At 37.7% G+C, this 18,039-nt stretch overlaps 1 protein-coding gene across 2 annotated transcripts in view; it reads left to right on the top strand.

Moving 5' to 3' along the window:
• Maob (monoamine oxidase B) overlaps positions 1 to 18,039 on the top strand; it is a 104,742-nt gene that overhangs the window by 49,683 nt on the left and 37,020 nt on the right. For both annotated transcript variants that reach the window (XM_075957804.1, XM_075957805.1), the window contains exon 3: positions 513 to 650. In XM_075957804.1, coding sequence (XP_075813919.1) covers positions 513 to 650 — 138 coding nt within the window. The remainder of the gene's footprint in view (positions 1 to 512; positions 651 to 18,039) is intronic.

Below are 18,039 nucleotides of genomic sequence, written 5' to 3'. Positions count from 1 at the left end.
TGCATGTTTGTTGTGCTAAATGACAGAATTTTCCTCTTTGTAAAATGTGGATAGTGTTCCGTTGTGTGTATCTATAGTATGTTTTATTTGTCCATAGAGAATAATATTCTTTTTATTGTGAAAAACGACTCCTTTTGGGGAGCAGGGACTAGACAGCAAATGATGAAATCAACACAGACAAGTCAAGCCACTACTCATGTCACTGGCTCATAAGTTTCCAGTTTGAAAACTACTGGGGTGTAGTCAGAGATATTGGGCTGTATTGTGAGTGATGGGTTCTGACGTGCCTTGCCTTTTCAGTGGTCAATTTTCTTTTAAATTAAAGATTGATTTAATAATTAAGTCATGTAAATTCAGGAAAAGAAGAGTTGAGAACAGAATTCAGTTTTCCACAGATGCAGCTCAAACGGATCTATAACCTCTTTGATGTTAATTGCTTGTTTCAGAAATGTTTATTTTAGAAATGTTATTTCAAACAGTCATCTTTGTTTTTTTTTCTCATGAAACAACAGAATAAAAATGTTAAATATGTGGACCTTGGAGGATCTTATGTTGGACCAACCCAGAATCGTATCCTACGGTTGGCCAAGGAGCTTGGATTGGAGACCTATAAAGTGAATGAAGTTGAACGTCTGATCCACCATGTGAAGGTAAGCCTAAAACAGGCACGGAAGGTTTTCAGCCCCTCTCAGAATGCATTCATTATGATCAAAGATAAATTGGGTGGCAATTCTAAATCTAGTTAGGAAAGCTGTTGACAAAATCGTACTTCCATTTAGTAAACTATATTACAAATTCAGTAGAAAAATATTTATGATTCGCTTATTAAGTATCTCTATTTAAATACCTTTGGCACTTGCATGTTATGTAAAATCTATTTATAGTTTTCAAATGTTTCCCTAGACTTTCTATTGCAAACACTGTTTCTATTACAAACTTCTCAGATATTTTGATATGTTTGGCATTGTATCCTACATGTCAGTTAAAGTTATTCTTCTCTAAAAATTGATGTAAAAGTGGCTTGATAATCAAAGCACACCCATGTCATGGACTCTCCATTGACTCCCCTCCCAAGATTTACTTGAATATGTTGTGTCTCTCTTTCTGTCCTAAGATCATTTGTGACTCATTGTCTCCTCCTCCAAGGCTATACTTATTCACCTCTCATGGACTACAGGTCTCTTCTTTTTCCCTGTGCTAGTCAAGGTTAACATTTACCTCATCTATTAATTTCCTTGAGTTCATCAGAGAATCTGTGTAGCACACATTGCCAAGGGTTTGAGGAATGGACCACTTTTGAAAAACAGAAACTCTGGCAGACAAAAGAGTCTCTGAGGATTTCTCACTGACCACACCTTTTTGTGGATTCTGGTTCTCCCTTAAGGACTCGTTCTGTCTCACACCTCCCTATTCCCCCATTTTTTCATAATCCTCACTTTACTCCGGAAGCCATTGATAATTTAGGCTAAGCAAAGAGCCATCTATTCTAGGCATCACTGTGGAGTCCCACCACAGAACAACTACTAGAAGGTTTTATTTATAGTCTCTTTATTTAAGATGGTCTAATTATGTAGCCAAGCCTTGACCTAGTCTCAAAGCCTGTCTGTTTCTACCTCTAGAGTGTTGAGATTAAAATTGTGAGCCATTCCAACTGCTCTGGTAGAGTTTTTTTTTTTTATTTCATTTCTCTTTTCTTCAGTTGCTCCCAGAGGTGGAAGGAAGCCATAGAAATTTATTGCCACAGGAAAACATCACTCCCTCAGAAAAAATGGAAGAAAGAGGAGCTAAGAGAGTAGCTTGAAGTAGAATATATGCTAAGCATGTATGATAGTATGTTTGTAAGCATATGCTTAACATGTATGAGAGTCTAGGTTTGTGGGAACATGGTAAGCATTTATGAAGCCCTAGGTGCAAGAGCACTAGCTAAGCTTGTATGAGGAGGCCCTAGCTTTGGTCCCCATGACCATCCAAAGTTAAATCAAAACAACAAAATAAAGAAACTACTAATAGTTTTGATTTGTATAACAATTTAATGGCCTTACATTTGTGTGATATGATTAAGAAGCACAAGTAGCAGACCAGACATTATAAATCATTTAGTAATATAGATATGAAGCAGCTATTTGATTTGGCATAATGGAGTATAAAATGATTATCCTTCAAAAGACCTTGTTTTCTAAGCCTTTTCTTTTTTATAAATATGAAAGAGTCACGGAAAGGCAGCATGGTGATAGTGTGACTTGCTTACCAAGGCTGTCCTCAGTAAACTTTCTGTGTTAGCTTCTTTGATTTTTAAATGTGTTGTCAAATTGACCATTAAAAAAATGTCTTCCTTATTCTGCCTACATGACTTGCAGAAACTGAGTGACTGCAGCATCAAGATCTAGTAGGTTTCTGCAGACAAAGGAGAGGATTGCAGCGCACACTGGCTGTTCTCTTTGCACTTTCCAGGTGCTCCTGCCTCTGCGCTGTGTCTAGGAGGCTTTGTGTCACGCTGGCAATCTTACAGCTGTAAGATTCTTTCTTGCTTAAAAAGAATGCTTCCAGTTATCAACAATGGACATGATGTTGCCCTTAAATCATTTTATTTTACAGTGGATGCCGAATGTGCGTCCTTTTTACACTATTCTATTAACCTGTGCCCAGTTAAGAACATATAAATAATGAAGCAGTGTCCGTGACTTAATACAGGGTGAATATATATGCCAATGTACTCTTTATAAAATTTAAAGTGATTGTTGATGTTTTTTGTTATTGCACAAGTAAGGCATGCCTGCTGTAAGAAATAGTTAGACAATATGAGTAGAGGAAAACACTTTACAAAGAAATCCTCCATTATCTTTTCTTGAAAATAAAATCACTCTCAAATATTCTATGGCTTCCTCGATTTTCATAGTCTAGGACTGCTGCTGTCTGACCTCTGCTGGAGGAAATGGGAAATATCTGTGAATTTTATAAAGTCACATGCATGTACATAAATATATGCTTGGTATAACAATTTTATCTCTAATTAATTCTCACTAGTGTGAGCAAAACTGAGCCAACAATGACACTGGAGGTCTGCAATGTAGATGATATGGCACACTGGGCTCTCAGTGGCTATGTCCAGTGAAGGCTTTCATGCTAAGAAAATAACGAAGTCATTGGTCCCAAACTAAAACTTCTTCCCTATTTTGCACCATTCTTGTCCTTGGCCATGTGACACGTTTCATATTTTTAACCTATAAAAAGTTTCTGATTGGCTTGTCTATTTCTGAGATTCTTACCAGCACTTGATCTGCTCCTACATGCCAACCAGTGGTTCAGAATCCAATCTCTTCTCTTAGGAAAGGCAACTTTGGCAGTTTGAGCATTGGCCTCTATTTCCTACTTTAATAATTATTGCCTCTGAGCACAAACTGCAGTTTATGGAAATATATAATATTTTTCCCTAATTTTTTTCTGTGGACTTTAATGCATTTCTTAACTAGAACGCTAAGATGGATCTAGTAGTATGCTGTTTGCTGTGTCATCAGATCCTCCTAGTTAGCTTGTCACAGGAATGTTTTCTTTGTTTGTTTTTAATTTCTTGCATGAGTGTTAATGTCAGATTGTTTATGTTCTTGCTGTCTCCCTAATAGGGACCCATAACCCCTGGTGTAATGAACAGGTCTATATAACACCTAGATCCATTCCCTCTAAACTGTGTGTAGCTAAGGATCGGCATGCTTTTAGTGTTACTATCGATCTGTTTGATGTTGTCAAAATGTGATTTTGCCAAAGATAGCTTTGTGATGAAAGAAATAATACCAAAGTTATGACATCTAATTATCAGTGAGAAAATTGATCACTTTGGCTCAAATTTATATAATTTACAACATGTTTTTACATACAGTATGCCATAATGAAACCCATTATTTGTACAATTAATATATACTAACAAAAATTAATAAAGTTAGTGATGCAGCCATTAGTTTTTAGCAATTATTTTTAGGAATCCACTTATATTCTGGTGTTACTTTCTTATGGTATCATTCAGAAGATAGCTATCTAGATGGCTTGGATATGACCATTTCCCTTTTAAAAGAAAAAATATAATAAAACACATTTTATGAAACTGCTGTATTTTGGGCTTTTGCCCCCTCCTCTATCATTGTGTATGTGTTTTCAAGTGCATAAATAGGTGACTGTTTTGTTCTTTGGTTATTGTTCTTCTGAATTCCTACTTTGGAGATAATTCTGAGGCTATCAGTAAAGGAAATATCTGTTTGAGGAACTTACATGTATATGAGAATTGAAACTAAATTTAAGTACACATGGAACCACCTTAGGACTTAAGGCTCATCTAACTAGTTATTGGTTAATGCAAAGGTGTAATGTGACTTAACACTAAAAGCAAAACTTCATAGTGATACTTATTTCTAGCCTTCCATTATAGAGAGAAACCGAGCAAAAAAAAAAAAGGCATTTCAGTCTTGACCTGCTTGGCTGTGGACAGAAGCAAAGTTTATTGTCAAAGTCCTTTTTGTGTTGTTATGGTCAGCCTCAGTTCTGCAGAAGCATGTGACTGAAGAGACATCTCAGTATTGGATTATCCATTTGTTACTGTTAGAACTGCTGTTGCCTAAACAAACTGGGAAGAGGGAACACTTGGCACCACTCCTCAGTCTTGTTGACAACTCTGAAATCCACTACCCGGTGCACCAGGTGGTGGTGACTCCTGCCTTTAATTCCAGCACTCGGGAGGCAGAAGCAGGTGGATATCTGTGAGTTTAAGACCAGCCTGGTCTACAAAGTGAGTTTCATGACAGCCAGGGCTACACAGAGAAACCCTATCTCAAAAAACTTTTTAATAAAGAAAAAGGAAAGAAAACCTGGTGCATGAAAATCACATAAAAACAGCAAGGTCTCCCTCTGCAATAATTCTATTTCAGTGAACTCCCTCAACTGTCTCTTGGCATTGGAGTAGAAAATACTGAAAAATAATGTATCCAAATGATAGTTGCATCTAACAAATGAAAATTATTCTGTTATGCAAGATGCCAAAGGAGAAAAGCAATTAATAGTCCTATCTAGCTGCAATGTCTATGAACCACAACAATGACGGTAGTAGGATCTCTGCTAAGTCCGTGGGGTCAGCAGCCAAGAATAATGGCTAAGTTTACAGTATTAGTCATTCATTCCCTATGGACAAGGCCTTAAATCCAATTAGACAGCTGTTGCTTACCTTCAGAATATAAGTGCCATTATAATGACCGCCATGTTCCTAAACCACTATAATTTCTAAGTGCATTCTAAACACTAATCCTTATGCCCACCAATATGTTTAGCTCTCTCCCCTTATCAAAGAAGTTACTTTTTGCAACAGGTGAAGATCACTGCAGAAACCTCAAACTGGTAAAAATGCAGAGATCAGCTAGCTGGGGGAGCCCAGGCTCAATAGATATATCTACAGCACAATTCTTCTACTTACAGCTCAAGAAACATCATGGAAGAGGGGTGGAAAGATAAGATTCGGGCGACCAGGGTGTCTGCCTTGAGATACAGAGAAGCTGTAGCCATGAAATCTCAACCGTATGATTGTCTAAAGGAGGTCTGAAAAGTGACAGTGCCGGTGGGCATGCTAATGTGGTCGGAGGAAATCTGGCAACTAGATGGAGAGCTATAGGCAGGGAAAGCCTGCTGAGAAGGGAGAAGCAGTCTTCTCTAGGGATAATCCTTGGTAGGCTGTCAAATCCCAATCAAGGCCTTCCTTCAAACTTCCCATGAGAACACTAGTTCATACTCTTTGAAAATTGATGGTGAGGTAATTTTAAGGTTCCTAAACTTGGCTGTTTGACCTCTAAAGCTATTCCTCTGCCAAGAGCAAGTGCACTAGCAAGTTAAGCAGATAATCCCTACCAATCTTTTCAGCAGTTTCTGTGAGAACTTCAAGTAGCAAAGTACAGTCTGTTTTTCAAATTAGCCTAGCAACAGTTTTCTTTTTCATCCTCACTTTTGTTTGTATATTTTGATTGGAAACAAATTCTCATTATGCATCACAGGCTGACCTCAAACTCCCATCTTCCTGCCTCAAGCACCTGGGCTGTTGGGGTTATAGGCAAGGGCCACCAGATCCACCTTCCAGCAATAGTTCTCCCAGGGTTTTGCTGCTTTCTCTGCCTTTTAATCCAGTGGCCCCTGGTTTCTGGCTGTTTGAAAGTTTTGCCCTAGCAGTGCTCTATTTCAAAATATTACCAATTGTGACAAGCAGAGAAGGGAGGACAGACGGGAAAGAGGAGGGGAGAAGGGGAAGGGGGCAGAGAACTTGAAGGAACAGGATAGTCGAGATGAAGGAAGGAAAGAGATATTTCGATTGAGGGAGCCATTATGGGGCTACCAAGAAACCTGACACTAGAGAAATTCCCAGGAATCCACAAGGATGACACCAGTTAAGACCCTAAGCAATGGAGGAGAGGACACCTGAACTGGTCTTGACCTGTAGTCAGATTGATGAATATGTTAACTGTCACCATAGAACCTTCATCCAGCAACTGATGGAAACAGAGGCAGACACCTGCAGTGGAGCACTGGGTTGAGCTCCCAAAATCCAGTTCAAGAGTGGGAAGAGGGAGAATATAAGCAAAGAGGTCAAGACCATGATGGGTTCAACCACAGAAACAGTTTACCTGAGCTAATGGGAGTTCATCAACTCCAGCCAGACAGGGAAGGAACCAGCATAGAACCAAATTAGACCCTCTGAATGTGGGTGACAGTTGTATAACTGGGGCAGATTGTGGGACCACTGGCAGTGACAGCAGGATTTATCCCTACTGTATGTACTGGCTTTTTGGGAACCCATCCTCTTTGGATGGATACCTTGCTCAGCCTAGATATAGTACAGAGGGCCTTGAACCTTCCCCAAAGCGATATGCCTTACCCGCTCTGAGGATTGGTTTGGGGGTGAGGTGATAAATGGATGGAATGGGAAGAGAGGAGGGAGTGAGAACTGGAATTGGTGTGCTAAATGAAAAAAACATTGCTTGTTTTCTTTTAAAAAACAAAATAAGGGAAAAAACAAAATATGATTTTTTATTACCAATTTATGATTCAAATTTGGCTCCAGGAAAAGCTCAACTGTGGTGAGATTGGTGTTAATACATTCAATAAACTTAAATATGAAGAAAGACAATAATTGACTATTGTAACCCAGAACATAACTGGCATTAAAAGCCTTAATACTGTTTAAAAACTGTGTGGTTAACAGTCAGAAAAGCAGGAAGGTGAGGAGAAAAATGCCTTTAATCCTTCATAGGAGGATATCCATGTATACCGATGCTGAACTTGTACTTCATATAAACAAACCCTGAACTCTCTCTGTGAATTTCATCACCTTTTTACTTAATCCTTCTGTGGCAATTACAAAATACGTACTTAGGCTCATGCCTTCCTTTGGTTTAGTTCAGTTTTGTCTCTTCCTTTAAGTTTAAAGGCTTATATGTCATTTAATGTTGTAACCTTAAATGTAACCTTAAATGGAATTTAATTCTCAAGTAAATTATGTGTCCTTTCTTTCCTGCCTTCTTCCTTTCTTCATTTTATGTTTCATTTCTCTCTCTCAATAACCCATTTGTCTATCTTGATATAGCAATCATTTATCTATTCCCTTACCCATATTTCTATTTTGTGGAGACTTGTTGTAAAGAGGCCTACAGTGCCATACACTGAATTGTACAGTGTTTTTCAAACATAAATTTTGTTATATGAGGGGATATGTTCCTTTCTTTTTGTATCATTCATTTTTTACAAAGACCTCCTGTCATGTTTATTTTTAAAAATATATTAGACACACAGGCATTAGTGAGCTCAAGACTTGTGAAAGGAAGTTGGGCTCCTGTTTCCAGCTGAGCTTTGTGCCTCTCTACTGTTTAGACAGTAGCCTCCTGGGTTACATAGACATTAACAATAACCAAGCTACTTCTAACCAGACTTAGTGCTTACAAAATCTAGATCCCAAAGCATCTGCTTGAAAGCAGAATCCCAAAGGCTCTTTCTTATCTTAGTATTACTAAACTACAGATTTTTCCCAATCTCTCTCTCTCATGTGTTTTCTCCCCCTGACATTGTCACCATCATTAATTACTACAAATGAACTTCTGTGTCACCTTGCTATGTTATTTGCACTTTGTATCATTATTTTTCCATCTGAAAAGATAAAATACTACTAGGTTTTAAAGAGAATGCATTTTGAGAGAAAACACTAAGTAATACTGTCACAACCAAAGCTACTGTGATACCCTGAAGATTTTATGAACATTTTAATATGTAAGACAATTTGGTTTTCTTTGAAAAATTCACTTTTAAAATATTTATTTTCTAAATATGTGTGTGCACATGCATGTGAATCCAGATGTCCATAGACTCCAGAAGAGGACATCAAATCCTCCAGAGTTACCAGTGGTTGTCAGCTGCCTATTTAAGATGTTGAAAACTACTCTGAGAGAGCAATGTGTTATCTTAACTTCTGAGTCATCGATCCAGCCTGGAAAACACACTTTTCTAATTCTTGACATCAAGTATGAGACACCAGGTAGAACCAAGATTTTCAAATGCCTTTTGGAAGTAAAACAGGCCCTAAAAATATTTTTGTAAGCTTCTTGGACGCTGAACTGGGGGCTGACGCTTTAAATTCAGTCTTCCTTCCTCTGTTTGTTTCTTGAGCTAAGAGTAGTCTAGGAGATCAGCATTTGGCTGCAGGCAAACTCACATGCCCAGGCTAAAGTAATCATAGAAAATAAACAAAATGCCCCTTTCTGGTTGTGCTTAACTTCTAAATTTCTTTCCATTTTAATCTAATTTCTTTAGATTAGAATAGAATTTGGTTATGATTAGCTAAGTTGCAAACCTTTCCTGAGGTTGCCAGGGCCAGTCATTGCCAATATTCTTATTCTTATGGAACTGAGTTCAGGGTACCGAAATACATTCATTTCGCTTTCTTTTTGTCATATATATAATTTGAAATCTCATTTCAAATAGCTCAAAACTGTCTTGTCCAGTCTAAATAAAATATATTCACATAAGCAATTTCAAGTTTCCTAGAAGTCACAATAACAGATGTAAAATAAAGATCAAGTAGATTTTAATAATACATCTTACATGGGGCTGGAGAGGTAGTTTAGTGGTTAAGAGCACTGGCTGCTCTTCCAGAGGACCCAGGTTAGATTTTCAGCCCCTACATGGTGGCTCACAGCTATCTGTAACTCTCTTTCCATGGGATCTGAATTATTCTTCTGTTGTCTGTCAACACCAGGCAAGAGTGTGGTAGAAAGACATAAATGAAGGCAAAACACCAGTACACATACAATTTTCATGTTTTTTTTTTAATTTTTGATATACACCTACAACATTTCTCCCTTCCCTTTACTTCCTTCAAACCCTCCCATAAGTCATTCCTACTCTCCATCAAACTCATGGTCTCTTTTTCACTAACTGTTATTGTACTAAGTATTAATAATAATAATATATCATATTGCATCCAATATATCTAAAATCTATCTTCTCAACCTTTTAATGTAATCAATATAAATCATCATTAATGTTACATTTTGCATTCTATTTTGTAACAACCTTTGTAAAAACCAATGTTTAGTATAATATATAATATGTACTATTTGAATCAATCACACACCACATGCTCATCATGTGTCTAGTGGCTACCGAATTAGAAAACTGATGCCTTAAGGGTTTAGTGTAATCCACTTTTAAAAAAAAAAATTCAAGACACGGTTTCTCTGTAGCTTTGGGGCCTGTCCTGGAACTAGCTCTTGTAGACCAGGCTGGCCTCGAACTCACAGAGATCCATCTGCCTCTGCTTCCCAAGTGTTGGGATTAAAGGCGTGTGACACTACTGCCTGGCCCATGTATTTTTTAAAAAACGTTCCTAATACATCTTTAAAAATTAAAGCATGACTATAAATCTTAGTTCTCACAACATAGGTCTTATATTACATCACAAATTACTTATGCTGTAGCTGCAAACATCTGGCATCACAATGAAGTCGGAAGTAAATCGAAATGAAATCCCTTGTATTCCTATTGCTTCCTAAGGGCAGATTAGAATCCATTCACTTTGAGAATACTCTCCTGTATGTATAGGTTATGGCATGTCCCTATGACTTTGGTGCATATAAGTTGGAACTTAATAAAGGTGAAGTAACCAGAAAGACAGCTGTAAATGAAGGTATTGACTGGTTCCCCAAACCTTGAAGGACTCAAGAAATTGAAGAGAAAACTTTTATAATGAGCATAAATAGCTTTCACATAGGGCCAATATCTTAATGTGTGTGATAGTTTGTTCCTGACTGTGACCAACTCAGGATAAAAGATAAGGTAGATATAAATATTGTAACTGTAATTCTTGCTTAATAACTGTTTTGTTATATGTAATTTTGCTATGTTAAATTTAAAGCCTTTCCTTTTTGTTTAAACAGAAAAAGGGGAAATGATGGAGGAAGGTCATTGGTTAAAAAAATAAAGAAACTGCTTGGCTGGCCCTCATAGGTTAAAACATAGGTGGAAGGAGTAAACAGAAGAGAATGCTGGGAGGAAGAGGAAGTGAGCTCAGACTCGACAGCTCTCCTCTCAGGAGCAGACGCCTCAGGAGAGACGCCATGCTCCCATCTCCAGGGCGGACACGACAGCTCTGCTCTCTGAGACACACGCGATGAAGCTCCGACCCAGGATGAACATAGGCTAGAATCTTCCTGGTAAGACCGGTGCTCACTAAGACCGGTGCTCACAGATTTTTAGAGATGGGTTGATTGGGATATCAGAATTAGCCAGTAAGGGCTAGAGCTAAAGGACCAAGCAGTGTTTAAAAGAATACCGTTTCCGTGTAATTATTTCGGAGCATAAGCTAGCCATGTGGGCAGCCGGGGTGCTGGGGATGCAGCCCCGACGCTCTTATCTCTACAACAAGTGCTCATGAAAACCAGAAAAGAGTGTTGGATCCACCAGAGCTGGAGTTCTAGACAGTTGTGAGTCATCCAATGTTGATGCTGAAAACCAAACTTTGGTCCTTTGTGCGATCAGCACGTGTTCTTAAAGGCTGATCCAAATCTCTGGCCACTCTTTGTTCATCTTAAACACAGAGTTTTACTAAATAACCCAGGATGGCATTTAATTGGATATGTAGCCCATAGTGGTCCCAGATTTATAATCTCTTGACTCATCCTACAAGTGTTGAGATTAAGGTGTGCAGCACCATGCCCAGCTTCACTCTGCCTCCTTGTGTGCCGGTATATTCCCATCTCCTGGATTTTGAACTCTGAAGCTGAGTAAAGGAGGCTGTCCAGTCTTGGTCCTATGGAGAAGGATATGACAGTCCCATGTCCCCTTCACTTTGAATCTGGGAGGACTCTGTTACTGCTAGAAAGTCCTGACAAAAGTCATACTGTTTCAATTCGGGCACAAGCCTTAGGAAAGTGGAAGATTCCACTTCTCTCTAGAATACTCACTCTTAGAGCTTTGAATTATACAGATCATGAGAAAAATCCAAATAGTCTGAAGGTGCCAAGCTAGGGAGACTTCAGGTAGGCATCCTAATTATCTGTTCCAATTGAATACAGCCTTTGAGTTTTCACTATCATGGTACTAGAGTCAGGAATGAAGCTATCCTGTATGCCCAAGCTGAGCCAGCCTTCAAAAGACTCTAGCCACACCACTATCTGACACAGCTTCATGAGCAACAACCAGACAGCTGTGTCCAGTTAACCCACATAGAAACTGGGAGAAATAATTAAATTGAGGTTGTAAAGTCAGTTAATTGTGGAGTTGTTTCTCTAAAGCAGAAATGGATTACCCCAATGCACTTGTTACTTCCTCTACTTGGAAAGGTTTTCCCTGGTGATCCTAAGGAGGAGCCTCTTCTAGCTTAGCTTGTATTTTGTATCTTCAAGTTATCCCTTGACAATATATATTATATATAAAGTTCCACCACAGGCTCAGGTGTTGAAGGCTTGACACCAAATTGATGATACTATTTTGACAGGTAGTGGTAAACTTAGGAGGTGGAGTCTAGGGGAAGGAAGCAATTCTCTAGGGGTATACTATAGAAAGAGAAACTTTGCCATCCCACCCCCACTTCTTGGACAACAGAGGATGAACAGTTTTCTTTTATAATGATGCTCTGCCTCAGCACAGACCAAGAAGCAATGGAGTCAGCCATGGACAAAAACCTCTTAAACTGTGAGACAAAACCGTCTTTCCACCTTCAGTTTCTGGTGTTTGCCACAGTGACAAAAAGCTGACTAACATGTCTTTTCTGCTTTATTGTTTTGTCATTAAGTGGCATTTTAAAAAACTTGAAATAGGGACCATTATTAATAGTGTTCTCAACACTTGCAGAGGACTTGGTTAGGTTCTGGGTCATAACTACCTGTATTTCTAGTTTCAAGGGATCTCTCTCCCTCTTCTGGCTTCTATGGGCACTGCAAGCACATGGAGCATGCACATAAATAAAAAAGTAGATGAGGCTAAAAACAGAAAAAACTGAAGATAAATATATGTGTGTGTATACATACATATAAATGTATACACATGTGTATATACATATAAATATATATGTGTATACACACACACATATATATACACACACACACCTACATAAATACACATATTTGTCTCTCATCTGCTCTCTCTTGGTACAAGTTCCAGTAGGCAAGAACCAAAATTTAAAAATATGTGTGTTTCCACATAAATATTTCTCTTTTTAAAGAAAAATATTAATTTATATTTGTCTAGAGGGATGTATATATGTATATATTTGTGTACATGCCACAGTATGTATGTGGAGATAAGAGGTTGTTGTTGAAGTCAGTTCTTTCTATCCATCATTGGCCCCCCGGGAATCAAACTTAGGTCACCAGGCCTAATAAGCAAGTGCCTTTACCCACTAAACTTAACCATCCTTTACATACTTAAACATTTATTTCATTATTAGTTTTAAAGAGTTTTACACAAGACTACTGTATTTGTATAACTTCTACCACATTCTCTCTCTCAAACTCTTCCCATGCCTCCCACTCCTTCAGGCTCTTTTCTTTAATTGTTGTTGTTGTGTGTGTACACATGTGAATACAGAAATAGAACATGATAAACACCTTAAATGTTCTTCCTATGTACATATCTTTAGAGATGACCACTTGGAATTGGATAAGTTATCAGATCTTGTCCCTGGAAAGAATGTTCCTCCCTCTTTTAGCAACCATTGATTGTCTGTAGCTCTTCATCTAGGAATGAGACATTCTGAGATTTCCTCCATACATTTTGACGTGTCAATTGATGTTATCACTATGCAGGTTGTATTTAGGCAACCATATTGTTAAATTTTTTATATATTTGTCCTTATGTATATTTTTATTATATATATTTCATGCAAATATTATCATTATTATTTCATCCATTGCTATACCTCCAGAATTTTCACCGGAACATGATACTTAGTAGGGTATAAGTAATTGATTCTTGCACAAATAGTAGAAAGAATGTGTCTCTGTCTTTCTGTAAGCCTGTTCCTTTCAGAGCATGTTTAGGCAGATCTTGATTTGGCATTGCTCTTTGGAGACAACTGCAATATTCAAGTCACAAAAAATCTAGCACTACAAGATGTCAAGGAACTATATAGGTTGTTTAGTTTAACATTTAGGCTACAGTTCTCCTCCAAATCTCACAAGTAAATGCTATCTTCTTCCTGGACATTTAAGTTATAAATAAATTGCAAATACACAGATGAACAAAATATGTCAAACCGTCTATCCTCATGGAGTTTTTCTGTTAACAAGTAAAGACATTCAATTAATCAATAAAATACATAAAAATTATTAGAAGGCATTAAAATATGCATGTAGTAGTGATGTACCTAGCATGTTCAAGACTCTAAATTCTAATCCTAGCACTTTAGAAAGAAAAAGCTTAAGTGTAAAATGAAAAATGGTATAAAATATGAACATTCATAATTTAATGTAGATATACCAAAAACTCACATTTGTCTAAAGAGTTTTTTTTAAAGTTGCCACTTAATTTGATAACTCTTAACTCTAATGAGCCTTTGAGTTGATTTTTCAAGTGTATTTTGGAGTTAAAATTCAGTTATGCATCAAGTTGTTGAATTATGCAAAAGATTTTGGCTTTAATTTCATTATTTTCCCATTGCAACAACAATTAATGATTTCTAATAAGGATTTGAATTTTCAGCCAGATGTTATAAATGCCTATAAACATGCATAAGATAATACCATATCAAGAGTAACATATAGTGAAAAAAATGTGTAAAAGGTTAGCATATATGTGTGTGCACTCACGGACACCCAGGCATTCTATATGAGTTAGGAAGCAGGAGAGACTGAAGAGAATGGGGGAGGGGAATGTGATGCTCAGTAGGGAATGCAGAGAGAGCCTCACCAAGTTGTTAACAATTCAAACAAACCTCAAAGAGGCAAAAGAAGAAAACATGGTTGTCTGGACTAAAATATTCCAGCCAGAGGGGATGAATGACAAATTCGAAGCCTGGAAGCTGGCATGTGACAAATGTTTGGGGAGAGTAAGAAGCCTGTGTACTCAGAGAAGAGAAGTTAAGAAAGAGTTGAGAAAAAGAAACAATTGCTTGCTTTTAAACCATTCTCAAGCAAAGCAAAGCAAAACAAAACAAAAAATCTTGCTGTCATCTGTAGGATTTGCATGGTATGAATATTTCATTGACAATGTCAAGCTTGGAATCTTTTCCAGAACAGAGTTATTAAGCACAGTATGCACAGGTTCTAGCACTTTGATGTAAGGCCTGAGAGCTGTCACACCTGGATGATGGAGGACCCAGTGAGTAGGTAATTACATTTATCATGATGACCCATGGAGGTTGATACTAGAATACTTATAATACTCAATACAATAGTACAATTATTTATAGGATATTTACATTGTGTTAACCACTAAAGTCATGTAAGGAAAGTATATTGTTGACCTTTGACATATGCAGGGAATCAATTATAGAATGATCTTCCTATATGAATATCATAATCCACTGATGCCCAAGTCCCTAAAATGGATTGTATATAATGTACCCACATCCTCTTATATGCTTTAAACAGTCTCTAGATGATGTAGAATACTTTATCAGTGGAAATAGTATACAAATACTTATACTGAATTATGATAAGAAACAAAACCTTATTTATAATTCAGTACAGATGTGATTTAAAAGTGCTCACCTCTGTGATTGACACCCTCCACACAGATGTGGAACTTGCATACATAGAGAGTTGACTACACTACTTAAAAACTTTGGCCTGTATGGTGGGTGGTGTGGGAAGCCTCTCAAAGGTTTGAAGGATAGAAGTAATGCGATCTGACTCTCATTTTCTTTCTTCTTTCTGAGATAGGGTTTCTGTGTGTATGTAGTTCTAGTTACCTTTAAATTCTCAGTGTAGATCAAGCTGGCCTTGAACTCACAGAACTCTGTCTGCCTCTTCCTCATAAGGGCTGGAATTACAGGCGTGTGCCACTACACCTGGCTGACTTTTGTTTCCAAAGCAAAATTTTACGGCAGTTCTTACATGTGCCAGTGAATTCTCTATGCTTCTGTATCTGTTAAATACATGTACATGTTTACATATATCTTTTTCATGGGTGATGAGTCCCACCAGCCATCATTCTGTTCTTTCCTTTGGACATATTTAGAAAAGGAATACATAATCTTTCCTTCAAAGAGCTTGTCCTCTTTCTTCGTGAAGGAATTTAAACAATAAGCCACTGAAATATGATTGTCTTATATTTCAATGGGGATTGAACCTCTGAGTTTCCCATACATGTGAAATTCAGCATGTTTAAAAAGTTTGCATCATTACAATAGGTTTTGTTATTTTCTCTCATTCACTGGTAATGTAAGGAGTTTGGGGATCCCACTCTGTTCTCCTTCTCTGAAGCTGTACAAATTGATGTCTGTACCTGTGTTAGTGGGATTATTGACTAATTGCTGTGATGAAACACCATGGCCAAAGCAAGGTGGGGAGGCAAGGGTTTGTTTGGCTTCCACTTCACCCCTGAAGAAGTCAGGACAGGAACATGAACAGGGCAACAACCTAGAGGCAGGAGCTGGTGCAGAGGCCATGGAGGGGTGTTCTTTACTGACTTTGTGCATGCATCATGGCTTGTTAAGCCTGCTTTTTTTTTTAGAGAACTTGGGACCACTAGCCCATGGTGACACCACTGAGCCCTCCTGCATGAATCACTAAGAAAATGCCTCACAGTCAGATTTTATGGAGGCATTTTCTCTATTGAGGTTCCTTCCTTTCAGATGACTCTAACTTGTGTCTAGTTGACATAAAACTAACCAGCACAATGCCTGTGAAGAAGGGATGTGCTCAGAAGTCATTCAATAATTTTGAAGATGACCACTTTGAAATTATTCTTAGACTAGCCTGCCTTTTTATATCACATGATGGCTACTGCTGAAAGATCGTGAAAGTCTGCAGAAGTTAGTTACACCCTGTGACCTACCTTGGAATTCAAGGTCATTATATGAGGTAACATCACTAAATAATTTCTAAGTTGGAACAGCACATAAGAATGGCATTTGGGATGTTGTCAAATTTTAAATATAAATTTTAGTGGTTCCAAAAGATACGGATCAAATAAATATTAGTATAATGACAGACTTTCTGAGCAAAATTCATAGAAGCTTAAAGAAGAAATTTCTGACATAGTTGAAAATGATAATAAAGGTCTCTAGGCATTACCATACCAGATAAGGTAGAATATCATCACAGAGAGCATGTGCCACAGTAAAGTGTTTTAAATCACGGTGGCCTGAAAGCAGAGATACTTCAAGAGAAAGAAGCTAGACACAATATTTACTCATCTATCACCTGTCCCAGTGAACTCCTTCCTCCATCCAGCCCCACTTTCTAAGTTTCTCTTCAACCCAAGGAAGGTCATCAAAGTGCAAATTTATCAGTGAATAAATTCATCCCATTGATGAAATGAGAGATTTCATGATCCAATAACTTTCAAAAAGGCTTGAAGGAAATGAAGCCTTTAATATATAAATTTTGTATAGAAACTGCACAGTAGGAGAGGCCTTAATATATGGCATGTATCAAGAGGTCTTTCAGTCATTTGAGTGGGCATTTGAAGGATATAGCTGGATCCCAGCTCCTCTATAGCCACGATGTGTTTGATTCTATTCAACCACACATTTCTGCCATAACTGCTGTCTCAACACAGGTTTGATTGACCCTGTACTGAAGTCTCCCCAACTCTGAGAATAAGAAATCTTTTCTATTTATAGCTTGATTGCCTTGAGCGTTTTTTTATAGTAAGATAGCGCAAAATTTGCTTATCATTTCACTTTTTTCTTGCTGTGACTGCTCTTTTGAAACAGTGATATTTTTTAAAGCAGAAATATCAATCAAAAATAGTGAACTTTTTAGACACTCTCCTGAAAATAATTCTTTCACATAGGCAGATAGGTCTGTGAGATATCCTTTTCATCTCAGACACAATATCATTTCCAGGTTTAACCAGCATAATTTCTCTGCAAAACTTCAGCATGATCTTTTAATCAGGACCTGTCCTGGGCTTATCTTATTGTCCCAAATTTTCTTATTTTTTAATATCCCTTAAATCAACACAATTTCCATACTAATAATAAATGTTCACAGCAGCAAAGCTCCTGTGGGCGCCACCCAGACTTTTTTCTGTGATCAATGCATACTTTGACATGTAGATCTTATTTTAAGGCATCAAACTTCCTAGAAGGAATCTTCTAACTCGTAAAAGTGAATTGTCATCTTGGTTTGTACCTCTGCAGAAAGTCTCTTAGACAACTAAAATGAGGTCCCAATAGGCCTGGTTCCCAAAGTGTCTAATGTGGTCTGAGCTATCCCAGATCCATGGGATGGAGATTTCTGAAGGCATTGCTAAGTTCCTGCTGTCCCAGTACTGATGAATGGCAGGTGAAGAGAAGGAAAACCAAGTTCAAGTATAGGAGTCTTGTTAGGGAGGGCTTTGGGAGTAACAGCTATGAAG

Source organism: Microtus pennsylvanicus, chromosome X (genome assembly GCF_037038515.1).
Source record: "Microtus pennsylvanicus isolate mMicPen1 chromosome X, mMicPen1.hap1, whole genome shotgun sequence".
NCBI lineage: Eukaryota > Metazoa > Chordata > Mammalia > Rodentia > Cricetidae > Microtus > Microtus pennsylvanicus.
The sequence above is the reverse complement of the archived record's forward strand: the minus strand, read 5'-3'. Positions and strand labels throughout refer to the sequence as shown.